Genomic DNA, 22,457 nt, shown 5'->3' on the forward strand with positions numbered 1-22,457 from the left:
CGTGCTGATAAAACAGAACCGTGTTAGCCCAGAAGTTTAAGCGTCGCACTTTAAACATGTGCGCTCATTTGTTGCGTGTTCAAATCTTGATAAAGCGCAAAATCTTTTTCATAGCGATAGAATATATTCTAGTTGCAAAATAAAATTCGCTCCGCATGCTACGCACTAGTCCACTGTGTGGACGCTCATGAGGGCTTCGCCTGAATTTCAAAACGAATCAAAAAATTCCAAAAAATTTTAAAGGGCCTTATGTTTAGTCACAGCATAGACAATTAAGCTAGGTTTAACGATCTGTGAGTCGCAGACAGGAAGACTTTATTCTCTTTTTCTCTGCTAGATGGCAGATTTTTATTAACTAATATTAACAATGTGCATAATCGTAGATGGGAAGCGTAATACTTGGTTCATCTATTTTGAGGTATTTAAAAACAAGAGCTCTTATTTGTCTAATATTTTTACCAGTCGCCATTCCGACCGGTGAATTTTTCGCATGCGCCAATGTATTGGTCTAGAAGTAAATACATTTTGGGGTGACTCAAAACAAGGAATTCTGGTAAGGTTTTTTTTGGGTGCTTTTAACATAATTAGGTTTGATTTTGGATGATTTACAACAGTTTTCTCATATGTCCAATTTCTGATGGGCTATTGATTTACAAGAAAAGAAACTTTAGAGTATTTTTTGCTCACATTAAAAACTATGATTTTTGAAGGATTTTATGTCTTTTTCGGTTGTTAACTTTTGGGAAAACATAAATTTTTAGGATCCTGCCTTGTTTTGTAGGGCGCCAAATATACCTCTTTGATTTGGTAATGTTTTTACTTTTTTTTGCATGCGCCAATTGGTCTGGTCCAGAAATACAAAGCCATTTGGAATGTCTAAAAACAACGGATTTGGAAAGTTTTTCAGAGTGCTCTTGAGATGATTTTGCATTATTTTGGGAGATTTTAACGGTTTTTTCATGTGCCCAATTTTTGGTGGTCTACAGATATTTGGGTACTTTTGGGGTGCATAAAAATTAATGCTTTTTAAAGGGTTTTAGCCCTTTTTTGGTTGTTTGCTTTTAGGCAAACAGTTAAATTTGTAGGATTTTGCCGTGATTTTTAAGACGCCAAATGCCGTGGTCCAGAAGTAACATTTTATAGTCTACTGTTAAAATAATATTTCTGCTAAATTATAGCTAAGAAATGGTTAGAAAATGCTTTTCCCTAAAGTGAAAAGAATCGCTGTATAATTTTCTGATATGTTAATAAAAGTTTAAACATTATTTCTGCGAAATTTAATTGAAATAATCGTAAAATGTTCATGCAAGCGCTGTCTACAGGGCGATTGTGACGTCATCATTCTGTTCGGCTAGAGAGATGCGGCCACCGTATATACTCGATTCACCGTGGACGCTCATGAGGTCTTTGTCCAAATTATAACAAATTATAACAATTGTATCTAAATTTATTTTATCGAAACATGAACATTAAGATGTATCTAATACCTTTGTATGCTTACGTGTAAAGTACATCATAATAGTGATGATACAAATAATTCATAATAGCATAGTTACTGTTTCATAATAGCATAGTTACCGTTTCATAATAACACAGTTGCCATTAATCCATAATATTCAACGTTTTTATGCAAACGAAAGCAACTCCAAAGACCAAAATTAAAAACATTCTGAAGATCTGCATTTATTTATATTAATTCTAACATAAAATATCTTGGATAATGCTTTTCTCGCTGTTTCATCGCGTTCAAAACTTCCGTCAAAAATTGGAAATTTGCAGAACTGTTGAGTGGTAACATTGCCACCTTCGTACATGTTTCGATAAAGCTTTGTATTTACTACGGATATTAAGTAATTCATAAAAAACTCGGACGTTAACAAGTAACGTCCTCGTTCATTATGAATTACTTAATATCCTTCTCAAATAAATAGCTATATTACGCTCGATCGTCCAGCGTTTAAATTTAATAACGAATAACGCATTTTGACTTTTGAGCGTTTTCATTAAACAGAAGACGGCCGATGCTCGAGCGTTGGTATGGTCTATAAACATCCCTCAAAAATACCCTAGAACTCGTTTTTCCCGTTATAGAAATTGTTTGTTGTATTCAACGGCAGGCAACCAATAATGTCATTATTGTTTCGTAGTAACGGTGTGAACGTTAATAGTTATTTAATAAACTAGTTTGTTAATGAAGGCGATTAATGATCGACACTGTTTAAAGCACGAACGAGCGAAGCGAGTGAGTGTCTTTAATAGTGGAGATCATTAATCGCCCTTTAACAAACGAGTTTATTACAACGTTTTATCGTTGACCACACAATACCTTTATTTGGGTGACAAAATGGGCAAGAGTTTCACGGAAAAATCATTATGATAAAAAAACATAGTTACCATTGAAAAAAATGACATGCGAATTTTATCAACAAGTGTCACCATTTTGAAAAAGTTGTTGCTGAAGTCGTAATTATGGACCTGGAAAATTGTGATAATACCCTACCGGCTGCAGTGGTCCAAAGCGCAAACGATGCATGTTCAAGTTTATTACCGAGTAAAAGTAAATATTCAGAAATAGAAACATAGTTGAAGATAATGCCGTAGTTTTTGTTTTATTTCTGTGTGTATTTCTGGTTGCATATGTCAAAATGTCAAAATTTCAAAAAGAGCTGCATAATGAAAAAGAGAGCGTTAATGACACCCATTAACGCATCCTTTTTCAGACAAACTGATTCATTAATATCGATATTAATAAGAGGTCAACGATAAAGTTTTTTTAAGTATAATTTGTTTTTGTTACACAACTTACTAAATTTGAGGTTTTTTTATTTTGTGATTACACATTTTTATAATAAAAACGATATAAGGTCACTAAATCAAAGTGTCTGTTTTATAAGGTACCGCCATTAGTGACAAAAAAGAAAGACAACGATATCTTCTGTCTATCTCTACATGCGCACTAAATTTTGTGTTGTTTGTGTGGACACATTGCTTTATGAACTGTCAATTCTTGTCAAATATCGTTTGTAATAAAATTGTTTGAATGTGCGATTTCTCAACACGAATCGTTATGGTGTTTTTGTTTCCTCCGCCGTAAGTAAATACTATTTGACGTTTTATGTACGACTACTTTCCACAAATTTCAGAAAACTAAAAAAAAAGAAAAATAGAAGGTAGATGGAAGCCCTATCGAAGCCGACAATCATTGTGACATTGGTTAAGCAGTACGTATTGGGGGAATACTAAAGTTGGTTTTTGTATATGAACCCTTGAGTACTTCTTATAAGGTTATGGAATTTTGTACCTGTTAGTTTACGAATTCCGTGAACTAAATTTAAATAATGTTCCCCCAATTTGTCTTCAATCGCTTTTGTGTTTCAATAGCCCCAATACCAACATGAACTTCTTGCATTCAGGCGAATAACTCGTTCATCTTATTGTTAATATGAGTTGAAAATCAAATCTATGGACAAGAAAATGGAAGAAGGAAGGCCACTCACATGTGGTACATCACAAAACCTGCGTTATGGACAGAAATATTATTTCAAATGCCTAAAACACAAGCAATGATATTGTAAAGTGTAAGTATATCGGCCTCAACGGTAAACGTTCTCAAAATGTGTTGTAGGACCAACTGACTGCTATCCTTAATGTAACAGCGGGGCCTCATAAACTGGCAGGTGGACAAGACACAGTCATTGCACTCATCACTTGAACAGTGCAGATACACAGTCTCATGAGGAAGACACACCATCGCTTTCAACATCAGCGGCAGAAGATGGTTGGTTTGAAGCCGCTGCTACTTCCTCATAATGAATGTGAAAACTGAAAATGCAATGGGACATGAAATATACATAAGATATGCAAAACTGGTTCTATAGTTTAATGTGGCGTACGAAGGTCCTTAAACGCATTCAAATGGTCTCCTGTAGTGTTAAAAATAGATGTAATTTTGTATTTCAGGGTGATTTAAGTAAATAATTTTAACATAACCTTAATATTTGTTCTTGATATTCATTTTGTTGCAGTTGTTTTGCATAACCTCATTCAAGATCTTAAACATGTCTACTTCTTCAAACTTGTAAATTCTTTCTTCTTAATAGCCCCTTTAAAATATCTCATGTACTTCATTTTGTTGTAATTAATTCCAGCCACCCTCATTCACATATGTTCAATTAGTCACATCTCATAACTCTCCTTTAAGACGGAGTGGGGGTGCGACTATTCCGACCACGCATTTTTCTTAGATTTTAGATTTAGTTCTTAAGAGGTACTGATCCGGACTCCAACCCGGAATGTAAATATTAGCAATAAACCACAATTTAAGGAATCTCGCTTTTTCACTAGTTAATCCCCGTACAGAGAAACACAACGGCACACAACAATTTTCTGCTCATGTATTTGCTACTTCCATTTGTGCAATGCTTTCTCTCAGTTACTTTAACATCTCATCATTGTTACTACATCGTCGGGAGAAGCTACAATATAATAAGTGCTAATAGCATATTCTAATTAGGGCGTTACTGCATACAAGTCGAATCGTTGGAGATTAGAAAAGACAGTGCTTGAAGTCCGAGACCGTTTCTGAGTGTTGCACCTCCTTAACGTGCTAAAATGGAATAGGTTCTAATGTCGGTTCGCTCACCTCTTACGTATTCACATAGTCTGTTATAATGTTGGAACCAATTTTCTTTTTGTACCCACGATTTATTAAAGTGTATTTTGAACAAATAATTTGAAGATAACCTTAAATTTTGTTAATGACAAATTTTACGTCAACAATTTTATGACAATTCCCTAGAATCTTGCGTCTCGTTCTAACCCATTGCTTTATGGACTATGTATGTCTCTCTTGAATTGCGCACTGAAAACTAATGGCGGTACCTTATAAAAACAGACACTTTGATCTAGTGACCTTAAAACGATAATATGCTTAGCGCCATCTAGACCAGGATGGCGCGCGACGCTCTTTCGGTCGATAATTCAGTTTTGTCCGTTCCGCTGCGTTCTGCGTTGACAGATGATTGACAGTTTCAGTCGTTTCAGTGTTGGTTTGGTGTTAATTGTTAAAGCTGTTGGTAAGTAATAAAATGTCTTGTTATTTATTAATAGTATTATAAGTTTATAAGTTAAATATAAGTCGTCTGCTTTTCGGTAATTTTTAACGGTTGTGTCGAAAATTAAAATAAATGAAACATCTGAACAGCCACGTGGTATAGTGTATCGTTTTCCAATGTCGTAAAAGAAGAAACGTTGTTTTCACGCCCAAAACATGATAGCAATTAATAGAATAATTAAAGGGGCATACCTACCTATATTCAGTTTATAAAAACGTTTATTATTTGACTTCGCACTTGTCATCCAGTAATTTCTCACAAGATTTTCCCAAAAAGAACGTACCTACAGCAACTTCCCACCAAGCAAAAAAAGCTGGATGTAAACTTTCCTCAAACTTGCGAATCAAAGTGTAAGTTTCCAAGCATACTTGCGATAAGCTTGCTGAATTCTTGCATAAACGTTGAAAACGACTTTCTTAAGCTTGATTGTGCAAGCTTGAAACCATAAGCTTGACACAAGCTTGAAACCACAAGTTTAGTGCGAGCTTGAAACGACAAGCTTTTAAAACGATTGTAACAGAAAGGTTATTTTAAGTTAACATATGAAAGGTTATATTAAAATTGCAGTTCTGTAAATAAACTCAAATTTTCAAATAAAGATGTTTATTCTAAATTCAAAACGAAATACAATAATAATAATAAAATAATGGTAATGGTATAAAAGAGAAACAAGAAAGTCGGTCGTCGTGATCTAATTCTAAATGAAAACGGTTAAAAATGAGTAAAAAAACTTATAGTATCATCAAATTAGTCTGATTTATACCATAAATTTATAAAAATGTCTGGTCTACTACAATGGGACAGCTTGAAAAGGTCCATAAGTGCATGTAATGAGGGTTTATTTACCCGAATTTGCACCCTGCGATGAAAATACTATGTCCAAACAGGTCAAGCTGTCTCGTCATAAATATCAAAATACCACAAAGCTGTCCGGTTGTGGTAGGCGGTAGAACATAAATTTATATGATTTTATAATAGCTTAGATTAACTTGGATGAACTATAAACTGTAATAGTTGCCGGCACCAAATAGTGCTTTTATGGTTTAATTAGGGTACTCACTACACAGAAGGGCTAAATCGCCACAGCACTTGATTCTTAATTTTGTTTTTTATGCTAGGCATATCGAGATTACCCCACACCCCTTCTCAAAACTAAAACCGACCATCAGACAGCAATGGTCAAATAGTCAATTATGCCAATGTCTGTCATAAAATAACAACATTTTAGAATCTGCTAATGCGGTCTTTTAGTCCTTTTGTGTAGTGAATTATGCTAAAAAATCACTAATTGGTCCGGCAACTGCCCTTACGAGATTTTCGCCAGCCCGCTTCAACCTCGTTCTCGAATGGTTGAACCAATCCATCATAGCCATCTTGAACTCGCGGTTCGTGACTGTCGAAAATGAACTTCTTACAGCATCTATAGTTAAAGAAAACAGAACTACTTAGGTATACCTACAAACACAATAAATAAATAAGAGGTTTCATACTTACTTTTAAAGAGGGATGCTTAAAGAAATCCATTTTGAATGAATTATAAATAGTTAGCTTCAAGAACGAATGACACTTTTTCTATAATTCTTGGTTTCTTCTCTGAATTGGTACACGCACATGCGCCCATTTTCATTTGTACTTACCACATCAACTTTCTGTAAGCTTACTATAAACTTACCAAAACAAGTTAATCTAAAGTTTCGTAAGGCAGCTTATCGCAACGTTGCTATTAAGTGTAGATGGAAACTTACACATCAAAGTATATTGTAAGTTTATTTTAAACTTTCAAATTTAAGTTATTTTGTCAAGTGAATATCAAGCTTTTTGAAAGCTTTTGTAAGTTTTCATGTTTTGTGGGTTACATCCAAGAATTTTCATATATTTTCAGTTTGACAGAGACCCGCGACCAATCACGAGGGGTCAACAATCATATGCTATTTCAAAATCTAGACTTGATGGAGAAAAACTGAGCACAGATTTGAATTCAGCGTGTCAAAATACATTAAAAATGATCCTTACATCTGCAGTCCAAAAATTTTTGTTATCAAAAGATGAGTTATCTGTTTACGTTGTCATCATCGATTAAATTATCATGAAAACATGTCTTTCCCACACTTAGATTTATGCGGACTAAAAAACATGACAATCTCTCTTAATTTCAGATTATCGTTTCAATTTGCTTTATGGAGTGATTTTTCTATATTCAAATAAAAGTCTTTAGTGTATTCCAAATATGAATAAAATATTTCTTCCAAAGTAATATTATAGTATTCTCTAATTTCTTGAGCTGTTTTTGTATTTGTATTTAATAATTTTTATATAATTAGGGATTTAAAATTACGAACACCCAATTCTTTCTTGGATTATAAAATTAAAGAAAATAATCCTGATTTTTATTATTATTAATTATTTCTAATAGCTTTATTTATATTATTATGTTCTAAAATAATTGCTGTCTTTTCCCTTGAACCTAGGTTGATATCTAGCTTTTCATTCATTTTATGTAGACTTTTATAATACGTAGGCCTCGTATATTGCACTAGATCGCTTTGATTACAAGTATTATTTTTTTCGACAATTAATTAAATAAACATTAAATTGATCACCTCCATATACAACACATATTTTTTGAATCTCGAGGCTTCTCACAATTTTACCTAAACAGGGACAGTGTGTTTTAGCACTCACTGTTTATGGATAATTTCTTGTGAAAAAAAATGTAATAAATTAAATGAATCGCTTACATAACGATGACCAAGAAGCATGGCAACTGTTTCAAAAAAAGTTTAACGATATGAGAAGCAAACCAAATAATGACTTTGAACGATTAGTATTTAAAAATATGCATAATCAATTTAAAATGTATGAAAACAATATATTAAACTTGGCAAAATTAGGTTTTCTTAAAATACACTTTCCTAATATTGAAGTCTTTGATGAATAAATTTTCTAATAAATGACTAGTCGTTGCTCGGTTTGTTTAGAACCAAAATGTCCAGGTGATTTTTATAACTATAGAAATAAATATGAAAAAACATGTAAACAATGTAAAAAAGCAGTTAATTCTACTCGTTTGTTATGTGTTTGTGGTAGATATTACACTAGAACTAATTTTAAAAGGCATATAAAAACAGATTTGCATAAAAATGGATTGAATTTATTTATTTGCTAAAAATTGTTTGTTAGATTTTTTTCTATAATAAATGGAACGAAGGAACTTGAGTAATCTACGTTTATCTGATCTGTTTAATATTGCAAAATCATTAGACATCAAATATATTAGAAAATATAATAAAGCAGACTTGATTAAAGCTAATATTAAAGCTGAAGAGCGATTACATGAGAAAATAAAAAACGAAAACAAAATAATGAGCGAAGCGAATTCAGAAATATTTTCATTTGATGATGATTTATTTGCTAAACCAAAGGAAAAGAGAGTTAAGAAAATCGAGTGTGACATATGTGGAAAATATATCAAAAGCACCCGAATGCAGCTACATAAAGAGAAAGAAAACAAAAGGAACCTAAAAACATTTCAGTTTGATGACGATATATTTGCTAAACCAAAAAAAAATAGAGTAAAGAAGATCAAATGTGATATATGTGGAACATATATCGAGGAAACTCGAATACATTTGCATAAATTAAAACATGATTTGAATAGTCGTCGTTTGCTTGAATTACGTAATATGGCAAAATCTTTAGGTATAAGATACATTAAAAGATACAATAAGGCAGAATTGGTAAACGAGATTATTCATGCTGAAGAGCAATTAAAAATAACAAGAGAAAACAAAAAGAGCTTTCCGTTTAATGATGGCATATTTTCTAAACCGAAAAAAGAAAGAGTAAAAAAGATCAAGTGTGATGAATGTGGAAAATATATTAAGGAAAGTCGAATGCAGTTGCATAAAGCAAGACATAATCCAGAGCCAGATTTTATTTTAGTTCAGGTTGCTTTTAAAGGAAGATTATTAACCTATCAGCATAATAATCTAGAAGAAGGTATAGATATAGAAACATATATGGATATGATAAAAGAAAAGGCTATTAAAGTAGTTATAAATGCTTTAAATCTCCATAAAAATATTAAAATCAATTTAGAGATGGAATGCGAGTTTATGAAACTGGAAAATGAAGACTTTATAATGATACATAAATTTCAGTTACCAAATGTTATACTAAGAGAACAAGATGATCTGGAGGAATATTGGGATGAACAAAAGGATTTATTTATATCAAGATGTGATGAATTGCAAGATAAGGGATCTGGATGGACTTTGAAAAATATAAATTATTTGCGCATTAATATAAACAAATATACACCGTTAAGCGGAAATTCATATGTAGAATTACCCAAGTGGATTAAAGATAAAAAAGCTTGCGTTAATGTTAAAAACAACGATAATAAATGCTTTATGTACAGCGTAATATCATGTTTACATCAAGCAAAAGAACACGTAGATAGACTGAATCATTATAATAAGCCGGAATATATAAATGAATTAAATTCCTGTCAAAATCCAGGACATACCTAAATTTGAATCACATAATAAAATTAATGTTACCGTGTTTAGTTACGAAGAACAAATATTTTATCCTTTGTATCATAATAATAAGCAAATATATGAAATGAATATCGACTTACTATACTTTGGAAATAAAGACAAAAATCATTATTGTTGGATCAAGAATTTGAGTCGATTGTTGAATGATCAGTTGGAAGTAAATAGAAACAAAAAACATTTCTGTAGAAGATGTTTAAACTACTCCGCTAGAACTGAAGATGCTTTAAAGAAACATCAAAATGTGTGCTTTAGTAATGAACCATGTGTTCTGAACATGGCTGAAGATAATATATTAAAATTTAAAAATATTCAAAGAATGTAATTTATTCTGATTTTGAATCTATTCTGAAACCTATTCATACATGCGAACCAAATCCTGAATCATCATATACTCATAAAACACAATTTCATATTCCCTGTGGTTATGGATTATACATTAAGAGTGCTTATAATAATATTGGTAACCCATTGGAAATTTACAGAGGAGAGGAAAGTGATAAATGTTTTATAAAAAGAATAACTGAATATGCCAGAACAATATACAAGTTATTAAAAGAAAATAAACCCATAAAAGATATCGAACTAGAAGAATATAAAAAAACAAAAATTTGTTATCTTTTTTCTATAGAAAACCCAAAAGTAAGAGATCATGATCACTACACTGGAAAATATAGAGGAGCTGCTTGTAGAAAATGCAATTTGAAATATAGACAACCATTGTTTATTCCAATTTTGTTTCATAATTTAAGCGCTTACGATTGTCATTTGTTTATAAAAAATCTAGGAGAAGATAAAAGTCAATTGAAATTAATACCTAATAACGAAGAGAAATATATTTCTTTCAGTAAAATTTTAAGAATGGATGATAATGGATATATCGAACTGAGATTTATCGATTCATTTAGATTTTTGGCAAGTAGCCTAGACAATTTGTCATCTAATCTGGAATCAAGTCAGTTGAGAGAAATAATTAAATACTTTTCAAATCATGAATTAGATGTGTTATTTAGGAAAGAAAAAAGCAAGATAATTGGAAAAGGAATTTTCTGAAACAAAACTTCCATCAATAGATAAATTTTATTCTTCGCTCACAAAAGAAGGAATTTCTCAAGAAGAATTCAAACATGCAGTGAAAGTATGGAAATATTTTAAAATTGAAAACTTGGGTGAATGGCATGATTTATACTTAAAACTAGATGTTTTGCTATTAACTGATGTATTTGAAAATTTTAGAGATTTAAGTTTAGAAAAGAGTTATGGACTGGATCCTGTTTGGTATTATACAACTCCGGAGTTAGCTTGGGACTGTATGCTCAAATATACTTCAGTGAAGTTGGAATTATTAACTGATTATGAAATGTATTTGTTTTTTGAAAACGGAATTAGAGGAGGTATTTCACAGTGTAGTAACAGGTATTCGCAGGCAGATGAAAATACTCAGATTATCTATATAGATGCTAATAATCTATATGGATGGGCTTTATCTCAGAGATTACCAGAAAAAAACTTTAAATGGTTGACTTGTGATGAAATTAAAAATGTTGATGGTATACTGTTATCAGATAGTGATACCGGTAATGTTTTAGAAGTTGATTTAGCATTCCCTGTAGACTTGGCTATTCATAACAAATTCAATGACTTGCCTTTGGCTCCGGAAAATAGAATTCCCCCGGGCGGAAAAGTAGAAAAACTACTTTGTCATTTCTATGATAAGAAAAATTATATAATTCATTACAAAACATTAAAACTTTACAAAAGTTTAGGTATTAGAATAACAAAGGTTCACAGAGGTATAAAATTTACTCAGTCAAATTTCATAGCACCATATGTAAAATTTAATACTGAACAAAGACAGAAGGCGAAAAATGATTTTGAAAAAGATTTCTGGAAACTAATGGTTAATGCACCATATGGTAAGTCTATGCAATCTGTTAGAAACCAACAAAATATTAAATTATATTGTGATGAAGAAAAATTACAAAAAGCGATAAACAAACCTAATTTTAAACACAGAACTATATTTAGCAAACACCTGGCAGCAGTTCACAATTATAAAACCAAAGTATTGTTTAATAAACCAATTTACATTGGGCAAGCCGTATTAGATTTATCGAAATTATTAATGTATAACTTCCATTACAATGTAATTAAAAAAGAATTTAATGAAAAAATAAAACTTCTTTATGGAGATACCGACAGTTTCATATATGAGATTAAAATGGCTGATTTCTATGAATTTATGAAAAACAAACCCGACTATTTTGATACATCTGATTATCCAAAGGACCATCCATTATATTCTGATAAAAATAAGAAAGTAATAGGGAAATTCAAAGATGAATTGAATGGTATTAAGATATTAGAATACATAGGTTTAAGGTCAAAAATGTACAGTTACAGAACTGAAACGTGTGTTTCAAAAAAATTAAAAGGTATCAAGAAAGCAGTATTGAAGAAAGAAATAAGTTTTGAAGATTACAAAAATTGCTTATTCAATCAAACTGAATACTTCCATAGACAGAGAGTGATTAGGAGTCATAAACATGATATTTTTACTGAAGAAGTAAAGAAAAAGTCTCTAAGTTGGAAAGATGATAAAAGATATCTTTTACCTAATTCTACAGATACATTAGCTTATGGACACGTATTAGTATCATCATAGGTACGTTCATGGACACTGTTGAACTATTTTTTATTAGCGTTGAAGTAATAAATTAAGAAAACAATAATAACAATTACGATAATAAACGCAAGAATAAAAATAATAATTTTTAATTTATTAACTTGTTGAATAAGACTTTTTTCTGAATTTTGGATATTCTTCATTGAATATATTTAAATTCTTGAATACAGTACTTTCCATTTAATTTACAATTTTTGAGTTTTTTCATTTATTGCTCTCATATTTTTAGTATGTCTTTCAAATATTTTGAGAGTTCTTTTCTTTACATCATCGATGTTTGATGGTATTACTACTGTTTTGTTTCTTAATTCTGCTAGTTTCTTAGGATCATAATTATTGTAGTTGTCTAATTTATATTCCAATTCATCGATTTTATTATTAGCGGATTCTAGTTCACAGTCTGTCATAATTAATTGTTCAAGGAATAAATTAGCTGTTAGCTCTTGCAATATATTTATCTACTACTTCTTGTTTGAAACCGACTATTTTTGCTCCATCTTCTAATCTGTCTATTTCAGTAATAATAGGTTTTAAATCTTTTTTCCATTTTTCTTTCTCATCGTTGGGAATGTATGAAACTAGTTTGTCCATTTATGATTGAAAAGTTTCTAAAGATTTACTAATTAATTTATGTGCTTCTTCATCTAAACTTATATTTTTACGACTACCTGCTTTATGTTCTACATTATCGAATATTTTTTTATTTTTTATTTTATTTTTTCTCTCTTTTGTTCCCAATTGTTCCGATTTGTTCTCTTTTGTCCCGGATTGTTCCCGTTTGTTCTCATTTGTTCTCGTTTTACATGCAATCTTAATTCCAACTGAATTTAGTCCCATATTTAGGGAATTTCTAGAAATATTTTTAGATTTGCAAAATTCTGTCTTTGTTAGTTTTTTATTTACAGTCGAATTGAGATATTCAATGGCAAAATTACGATTTCTCATTTGAGTTACTTCATTGAAATTGTTGGAGTTCAGATGGTTGTCTTGTTTTTAATGGTGTATAATATTCTGCTACAATTTTGTTCTCTTTAGTATTGGTCATTTTTTTATTTATTGTAAAAAATTTATTTTGAATCTTTTTAAATCATTTTGAACGGAACTTTGTTAATATTTTTTTACTCATACAGATTACAGATAAAAAAATTCGTTGAATATAAAATTTTTTTCAGGTAGATCTGATGGAGGGCTCCTCATCCTCATCAAGGCGCAAAAAAGTCGAAAGTAAACCTGTCTATTCAGACCAAGTAAGACCAGACATATTATTGTATCACACGGTAACATGGTATTACACTTTTGTTATAGGAATTACTTGGATTAAATTTAATGGATGATGTAACATCTTTGGACACTTCCGGAGGCTCAAATGAAAGTGAAGACGTAAGTAACTTGCTTCGAACAAATGTACAATTTGTTTTATGTTCAAATAGGAATTCATGGAAATTACAATTTGTTATGTCTTTTCAGGATCCTGACTTGGTTTTTGAAGTTCTTCGTTGGACATCGACTTTTGTGGACAAGTCTATGTTTATTAAATGCGTTATGAAGGATGCACATAGAATACTTCTCACTGCACCGCCCAGATTTGGCAAGACTATGGCTTGCAAAATGCTGGAGAAGTTTTTTGAAATTGTCAGCAGTGAACAACAAAAGTTGGAGAAATATAAACTTTTCCAGGATCTCAGAATTTACAAATGCACTGAAGAATGCATAGAGAATCATGGTTGTGGAAGTACAAGATTTTTTCGCAAGCATTGCGGACAGCATCCAGTAATTTTTCTTGATTTTGCACAATTATCAGTAACGTCATATAGCGACTTTTTGGAGAGTCTTAGAAATATGATAATGAAGCTGTTTAGAAAATATAAAACATGTTTAATTCACGAAGATGGTGAAAAATTCAGCTGGTCAAGTAACAATATGGGAAGACTGGATATTAAACCTTTCTTGTGCTATTTGAAATATGCCGATGATGATGATCATTGGAAAGAGGCAATGGATCGTAACACAGCACAATCATACATAAACAGGGCCTTTAAATATTTGATCGAGGTTTTGTCGGTCCACTATCAAACAAAACAAACCCATAAGAAAATTATTATATTGATTGACGAGTTCGACGCACCTTTTATGAATATGTTATTTGGTGAAAACTCATCAGACCGACAGATTATGTTTTTCATACGAGAACTAATGCGTCTTTTATGTAAAGATGAGATATCAGCACAATTTGTTCAACGAGTAATAATTTTTTCTGTCACTGCATCAGGCGGTACGATTTCATTAGGAGCTAACAATGTGAAACGTAGAACATTCTTGGACAAGGATTATGATTATTATAAATTCTTTGGATTTACCAGAGAAGAAGTAAACGCTTTAGTTAACAACTGTGTCAAAGAAGGAAGTCAAAGAGAAAAAGCTCTTGATGAAATTACTCTTTGGTACAACAATTACACTGTAGTGGGAGACAAAGATACAACTATTTCTAATCCTGTGTCTATTACCAATTATTTACCGAATCTCGTACGAAAAAGTTATTGGATTGAATCGGTTGGAACCAAATATATCTGCCAACTATTTAAATTCGAAAAAATGCGGGAGAAGGTGTTTCCTGCCGTTAGAGACAATGAGAAAATTTCCATCATAGCAACAACTATAGAGTTGAACGATATTTATAATCTGAAATCATTACGTGAATCAATTTTGAATTGTATCGAACTAGTGCAGGTAGACTTAGCTCTTCAGTTTCTCACACAATGTGGGTACTTTAACGTTATTGACAAGAATGATGGGAATTGGACATTACAAATTCCGAATCTAGAATTGAAACAAGTATTTACAGACAAACTTCAGGAGGCTTTGGTAAAATTGAAAACTAACCTGTTTACTGTTGAACAACAAGAGTCATTTGTGAATGCATTAAAGTCTTTAGGAAGTGGAGAGAAGCATGAACCTATGAAATATGTTGCGTTTAAAAAATCTGTGGAAAATTTGTATACCGACCGAGAATTACCAAAAGCTCATTTTCACTTTCACTGTGACCTTTGGATGTTAATTTCTAGTTGTGGGAAGTTGGATTGCTTTTCAGAATTTGCAATCAAAAAGGGATGCTCACCCAAGCTTGATTTAATTATTATTTCAAAATGTGCAGTAATTATAATTGAACTAAAGCGGCATAAACAAGATTCTGCAAAGAAGGCCCTAAAACAGTGTCTACGGAAAAAATACTATGAAGCATTTGAACTTGAAGGAAATGAAAGAAAGGGTTTAAAGAAAATTTTAATTGGTCTTCATCTCTCTGATGATCGTAAAGTTAGCATCAGGTATTTAGAAAATTTTGAGAAAAAAACACTGCAAGATGAACCAAACATAGAAACAATTGTAGAGGATAGCTATGAATGTTAAAATCATTCTCTCTGTTAGTTATGTACCCTGTTTTATTTTATGTGCATTTCGCTGATTTTAATGTAGTTTGAGAATCTGTAAATTGTAATGGAAAATAATCTCATTTTTTTGCCCTTAATCTTTGATTAAATTATACATTTCTACTTGAGTATTTTTTAATATTTCATTAAACCGGGACTTACGACTTTATGTTAGTTGGTACATAATATTTGATATGGTAAGAAAATAAGTTGAAAAAAACCAAACTATTATTATTTATATGTTCAATGAAAATTATAACTAAATATAAACAATTCTCTTAATTACGACAAAGTAAGATAAGAAAATCTGTACCTTTTTAATATCACAAAATAAGAAAATCAATTTTAGTTAGTAGTTGTGTTACAAAAACAAATTATATAATTATAAAGCAAACAAACTAATTTTTCGTTCGTGTCGTTACTTTGGTGTAATAATAATTTATTTTTTCTACTCCCATAGTAGTAAGTAACTAGGCAAGAACCCTGTCGTTTGTTGATTAGTAACTATGACATTATGAAACATGCATGTAATATGTAGATATATGTATGTATTTTCATTATACGGAACTAACTCACGTGACTTTAGTAACTTTTCGACTGTGAAACCAACGTTTTAGTTCCACTGTTTTTCTAGTGTAACCATGCCATTTTTAAGGTTAGAGTTTTCAGATGTCACTAATCTGACAAATTTCAAAGAACGAGTCAATTATTTTATTTATCAGTTATTTCACTTATTATAATAATACATAATTAAAAGTGTCACGCCAAATATACAGAAATATTCTTATTTCGTTTGCTCCAATTTGAATTCACATCAATTCTCAAAATAGTTGTGGATGTTTGTTGAAATCTTGAGACAGCATAAAGATGTTTGTGAAGGAATGCTGTAAAACTTTGGCGGATTTGAAAGATGTTAACGCAGGTGGGGTTAACTTCCAAATTATCGGGTGCTGGTTTCTACAGTTTATTTTACTTGTACATTACTGTCTTACCGCCGACAACACACTGCTTGTGGCGGCGGCTAGCGCATCCCCACCACACATCTCTGTCTGAATCAGTGTGGCGCTTTCCATGAAAATGCATGTGCGTTGGGTACGCAACATAGCCGCCCCCCTTGAAGGTTTGTAGGCTTCAACAAAAAACTTGAAATACAATAAATAAATAAAAATAAACAAATGTGAGACCAATACTGGTCTCGATGTCGTTGATTATCGCAAATTAATTAACAGGTACTAGCTATGGCCAATCAAAACTACTAATCGACTCACCAGACATCTGAACCACCCTATCGGTACATTTAGTCAGGACCGGACCCACCAAAATTGGGACCACATTGATTGACTCGAAACAAAAGATAACAACACCTGTTTATCTGTAATTATGGATAGGAAAGAAGGGTACACTCACCAGGGGTGTTCCACCCCCTTGCCCGAGGCGATGCTAGGCTCGAACTGTTGCCATCTGTCAACCCTCTGGAGATGACCTCCTGGTCAACGACATAATCGCTGAAAAGTTCGGGGATATACAGCCCGCGGCATCAACTCACGATGTGTGTGAGAGTTCCAGCCACCAAGGTGATGGGGCACATCCCCATCACACCCATGTACTAAACGGCGTCCCACGACAGGACACGGGGACCCCTCCAACACGTCCGCCGTACATTCTCGTCATTTGCATTGTGTGCCCACGAGAACCCTTCCGGATTCTCCATTACATGAGCTAAAGTCTGCCTCACCTGGACCTCCCCCCCCAGGGGAGACCCAGTGCTCAAGAATTACATCTAGATGTCTGCCAAGGGTTTTATAGCATAGTGAATTATACTCGCTCTGCCATTCCAACTTACACGAGTCTGCCAGGGGCCAAAGCCCCTGAAGGAATGGGTTAACACAGAGGAATACACTTGCTCAGAACGACGTAGAGCAACAACTCCGTAATGGGCCAGTACGACCCTGACGGGTACGACACAGACGCCCAAGCGCACGTAATCACGACCACCAGCATACTAAAGATATTTCCCTCAAATAAGATAAGGGGAACCAATCAGTCAAGGTCAAGTAAAACATATGTTAGCGGGGAGGTTTGTTCACATTAATGTTGTTACCTTCGTCTCAATTTTTGACGTCTTACACAAATAACAAAAACAAAAAAATCAAAACACAATTAACAAAAAAAAATTGAAAGAAATAAATTTTTCAAGAAAACTCACTGTTCCCCTTTTCACTACTTGTCATTAATTGGGAGCACACACAACTTAGAAACACCACGTTTGTACACTCCTTTTGTGGTTCGAACCGAGGCCACTCTTGCGACACCATCCCTTCCTGGATGGATTGCCTGGATACGCCCCAAGGCCCAACATAGTGGAGGTAAACCGTCTTCTACCATTAATACCATAGCTCCTGGTTGGAGGCCAATTGCATCTCCGGATCTCCATTTGGAGCGGCCTTGTAGCTGAGATGTGTACTCCTTCTTCCACCTGTTCCAAAAATGCCAGCGCATTTTCTCTATTAACTGCCAGCGCGAAGCGGAGCAGTTAGGACTTCTCCAATCAAAAAGTGAGCAGGGGTTAGAGCCATCAAGTCGTTCGGGTCGTTTGATAATGGAATTAAAGGACGGGAATTAAGGCATGCTTCTACTCGCGTTAGCAGTGTGTACAACTCCTCATACGTAAGCAAAGTGTCACCCACGACACGTTTGAGATGATATTTAACTGATTTTACTCCAGCTTCCATTAAACCAGCAAAGTTAGGTGACCTTGGTGGTGAAAAGGACCATTTGATGTTATCATTGGACAAAACGGTGATAACATCTTTATAAAAGTCGGAAGTTTTGAAGAATTCAGCTAATTTGACAAGTTCATTATTAGCTCCGACAAAATTTTTTCCGTTATCCGACCGAAAATGTTTGACCATGCCTCGTCGGGAAATAAGTCGTCTTAAGGCGCTCAAAAAACTGTCTGTTGTCAGATCTGTGACCAGTTCAAGGTGAATCGCCTTGGTGCAAAGACAAATGAACACACAAATATATGACTTCAATGTTTTTCTACCGCGACCTTTAGACTCCTTGATCAAAATAGGCCCACCATAGTCTACTCCAGTGTTAACGAAGGGTCTAGCCGGCTCTAATCTGTCTTGCGGAAGATCACCCATTTTTTGATAGGCAATAATTGGCTTTACCTTGAAGCATGATATACATTTATGGAGTACTTGTCTCACTTTGCTCCTTCCGGCAACAATCCAGAGCCTTTGCCGCAGCGCTGATAATGTGGCTTGGGCGCCCGCATGTAAATTTTGTTTGTGATAAAATTGAATTATTAAAGAGGTAACAAAATGATTCTTTGGTAAAACCATGGGATGCTTCTTGTCGAATGGGTATCGAGAATTTTTTAGTCTACCTCCTACTCTTAGTACTCCGTTATTATCAACAAATGGATCTAGACCTTTTAATGAACTGCCTTTATTAACAACATTTGAAGATTTTAATTCTTGAATTTGTTGAGCAAAAGACTCGAGTTGCATTAATTTGATGATTAACCTTTCTGAGTTATTTAGCTCCTCAGAACTTAAATGACCTGTTTGTTTCGCGTTTCCTTTTTTGGTGTTGTTTGCAAATCTCAAAATGTATGCTATGATCCGTTTTAATTTAGTAAAACTTGAAAATCTGTTCAACAAGTCACATGAATTCGTACTAACCAAAGTCGTTTTAGTTATCCTTTTTTGTTCCGGAATGTTTTCAAAATCCTCGTTTTGGATAAATGCGTCTGAACACATTTCACGATCACAAATTAACCAGTTGGGGCCATGCCACCATAAACAATTGTTTATCAATTGTTCAGCTGCACTTCCTCGCGAAATTATGTCAGCTGGGTTTTCATTACTGGCTACGTGGTGCCAATCATGAATGTTTGTCAAGTTTTGAATGTCCGCAACTCGATTTGAGACAAAGGTTTTCCAGGTAGATGGAGGTTTTGATAACCAACAGAGAACGATGGTTGAATCTGTCCAAAAATTGAGCTTGTCGAATTTTAAATTTAATGATTGTGTTGTTTGATTTGTTAACTGAGCGAGCAGTTGCGCCGCAAGAAGTTCTAGTCTGGGAATCGTTTGCGTTTTAAGAGAAGCCACGCGCGATTTTGCAATTAATAAATTTGCATGAGTTTCACCGTTTGAGTTTGTGCATTTTAAATACAGGGCAGCTCCATACGCTCTTTCCGACGCATCGCTAAAACCGTGGAGTTCGATAGAAACCGTCTCTGCTGGTACCACGTTCCGAGGAATTCGACATTTTCCGATTTTTTGTAAATCGTTGGCCAATTGTGTCCACTGTTCACTAATGTCGTCAGGTAGCGATTCATCCCATGATAATTTCAATCCCCATAGTTGTTGCATAAGAAGTTTTGCCACTGTTACAATCGGGTTAATTAAGCCAAGTGGATCGAAGATGCGACAAATCATCGAAAGTAACGTTCTTTTTGTTAACTCACTTGGTATAAGAATGTTTTGAACATTATACCGTAACGTATCTTGATTGCAATTCCAAAAAAGACCCAATGTTTTGGTATCTTGTTTATCGAGATTTATTGTGGTATCTATTAAATCCTTGGCAGAGCTTGGCAATAAGTTTATGTTGTTTGACGCCCATTTAGCTAATTCGAATTTAGCTGATCGCAAAATTTCTATCAGTTGATGTTGAATTGATTGTAATTCTTCAATTGAGTTACCGCCCGTAATTAAGTCGTCTATGTAAAAATCTCGTAAAATAATATCTGCCGCCTCCGGGAATTTTTCACGATTTTCATGCGCCAATTGATGTAAACAACGTACGGCCAAGAATGGCGCCGATGAAGTACCATACGTGACCGTTGTTAAGCGATAAGTCCGCAATTCGTCATCGCTATCGCTGCGCCAAAATATACGCTGATAATCAGTTTGATTCGAATCGATTAAAATTTGTCTGTACATTTTGACGATATCAGCACAAAATACGTACTGAAATGTACGAAAACGCAGAATGATGGATAATAGTTCGTCTTGAATTGTGGGGCCCACGACCAAATTATCGTTCAAACTTTTGCCATTGGTCGATTTGGCGGAAGCATCAAAGACGACGCGTAATTTTGAGGACGGTTGTTTGTCCTTAAAGACGGGATGAGGCGGTAAATAATACGTTTCTGAATTGTCTGATTCATTATTCGAGACTAATTCCATGTGGCCCAAGTCAGAATATTCCGTCATAAATTCGACATACTTTGCTTTAAGTGCTGGACTTTTCTTTAATCGATTTTCTAGATTAAAAAAACGCCTTTTGGCTTGTTGGTCTGATTGACCTAGTGAGATGACGTTGTCCTTTATAGGAAGATTAACTACAAAACGACCATCATCACGTGTGAACGTGTTCAAGAAATGCGTTTCCGCAAATTTTTCTTCGGAAGTCAAATGTTTTTGGATGGGGTGATAACCTTCAAGTTCCCAGAATCGTTCTATTTGGTTTTCCAAGTCCAGAGATGAATTTATGGCAAGGTTACACCGACTCACTTTATTTCGCGGAATATCAAGCGGTCCCGCAATGATCCAACCTAGTTGGGTATTCTGTAAGTACAGCCGTTTACCGTCAATTTGAAATTTACCATCTAGCAGAAGTTCGAAAAACAATTCTGTGCCCAAAAGTAAATCAATTTTATCTGAAAGGTAAAATTGATCGTCCGCTAAAAGTAACTCGGAAGGAAAGTGTAGGTTATCAATTGAGAAACTATTTGAAGGCAAGTTTGCACTAATTTCTTTCAAGACAAAACATGTGACGTGTGCGTTGTAATTTTTATGAACCGATTTGATTGTAACGTCTACGGATTCTGTCGAGACGGTTTGCTGATTACCAACGCCTACGATTGCATTATTCGAAGAAGTCGTTTTCAAGCCTAACATTTTACGCATTCGTTTGGTTATAAAATTTGACTGTGACCCGTTGTCGAGTAAAACTCTGCATTTCTGTAAATAACCATTAATGTCCTTTATGAGAACAATAGCAGTTGCGAGAAGCATCTCTTGCTTTGAACGCATAGCTTTAACGAGTTTATTTGTTTTATTCGTTCCGCAACTTTCATACGGAGAAAATGATTGCAATTGTAGATAAAATGATTTTTACCCTTGCAAATTACACAGTGTCTTTTTTCATTTGTTACGACATGTGATTGAAATTTAGGTTTAGAGTGTCCCTTTGTTAGAACAGTTGCGCTTTGAGGCTTTTGAAAATTGTATTCAATTGATTCTAGATACTGACACCGAGATTGAAGAAAGGTCTTTAATTCATCCAATGTTGGCAAATTGTTTGTTAGTCTTGATTGCCATTCTTTCGAAGATTGAAAATCCAATTTTTCTGTAATAACTGGAATCAGAATCGCGTCCCATGTATCAATTGATACGTTTAAGGATTTTAACGCTTCAAGATTAATTGACAAGTCATCGACTAGTTGTCTTAAATTGGTAGCCAAACTTTTTGGAATATTTGGGAAATTCAGAATTTTCCGAACATGTGCATGAATTAATAATCGCTCGTTTTCGAACCGATTTTTTAACAAAGACCAAGCCACTTCGTAATTTGTTTCAATTAATGGAAGGCTCTCTATTGTTTTGGATGCATCGCCCTTGAGAGATGACCTTAAGTAATGAAATTTTTC

The 22,457-nt window shown here is 33.6% G+C and overlaps 2 protein-coding genes, 1 long non-coding RNA gene and 1 pseudogene across 3 annotated transcripts; 3 read left to right on the forward strand and 1 right to left on the reverse strand.

The window, feature by feature from the left end:
* The first annotated feature begins 2,912 nt into the window (after window positions 1-2,912).
* Window positions 2,913-3,995, forward strand: LOC148167755 (uncharacterized). Its single transcript, XR_015770725.1, has 2 exons — window positions 2,913-3,090; window positions 3,144-3,995. It is a non-coding gene; the product is annotated as an uncharacterized LOC148167755 (long non-coding RNA).
* Window positions 3,996-7,316: 3,321 nt separating this feature from the next.
* LOC148167756 (uncharacterized) lies at window positions 7,317-10,646 on the forward strand (annotated as a pseudogene).
* Window positions 10,647-13,525: 2,879 nt separating this feature from the next.
* Window positions 13,526-15,907, forward strand: LOC148167757 (uncharacterized). The gene is made up of 2 exons (XM_088045523.1): window positions 13,526-13,606; window positions 13,665-15,907. Exons 1-2 carry the CDS (start codon window positions 13,541-13,543, stop codon window positions 15,762-15,764), a joined length of 2,166 nt encoding a protein of 721 aa, XP_087901649.1. The 5' UTR covers window positions 13,526-13,540; the 3' UTR covers window positions 15,765-15,907.
* Window positions 15,908-18,291: 2,384 nt separating this feature from the next.
* On the reverse strand, window positions 18,292-21,705 carry LOC148167758 (uncharacterized). The gene has a single exon (XM_088046103.1). It carries the CDS (start codon window positions 21,703-21,705, stop codon window positions 18,292-18,294), a length of 3,414 nt encoding a protein of 1,137 aa, XP_087902229.1.
* Window positions 21,706-22,457: the final 752 nt, after the last annotated feature.

This window comes from Gnatocerus cornutus, chromosome 9 (genome assembly GCF_029298725.1).
Source record: "Gnatocerus cornutus isolate USDA-ARS CGAHR chromosome 9, icGnaCorn1.1, whole genome shotgun sequence".
NCBI lineage: Eukaryota > Metazoa > Arthropoda > Insecta > Coleoptera > Tenebrionidae > Gnatocerus > Gnatocerus cornutus.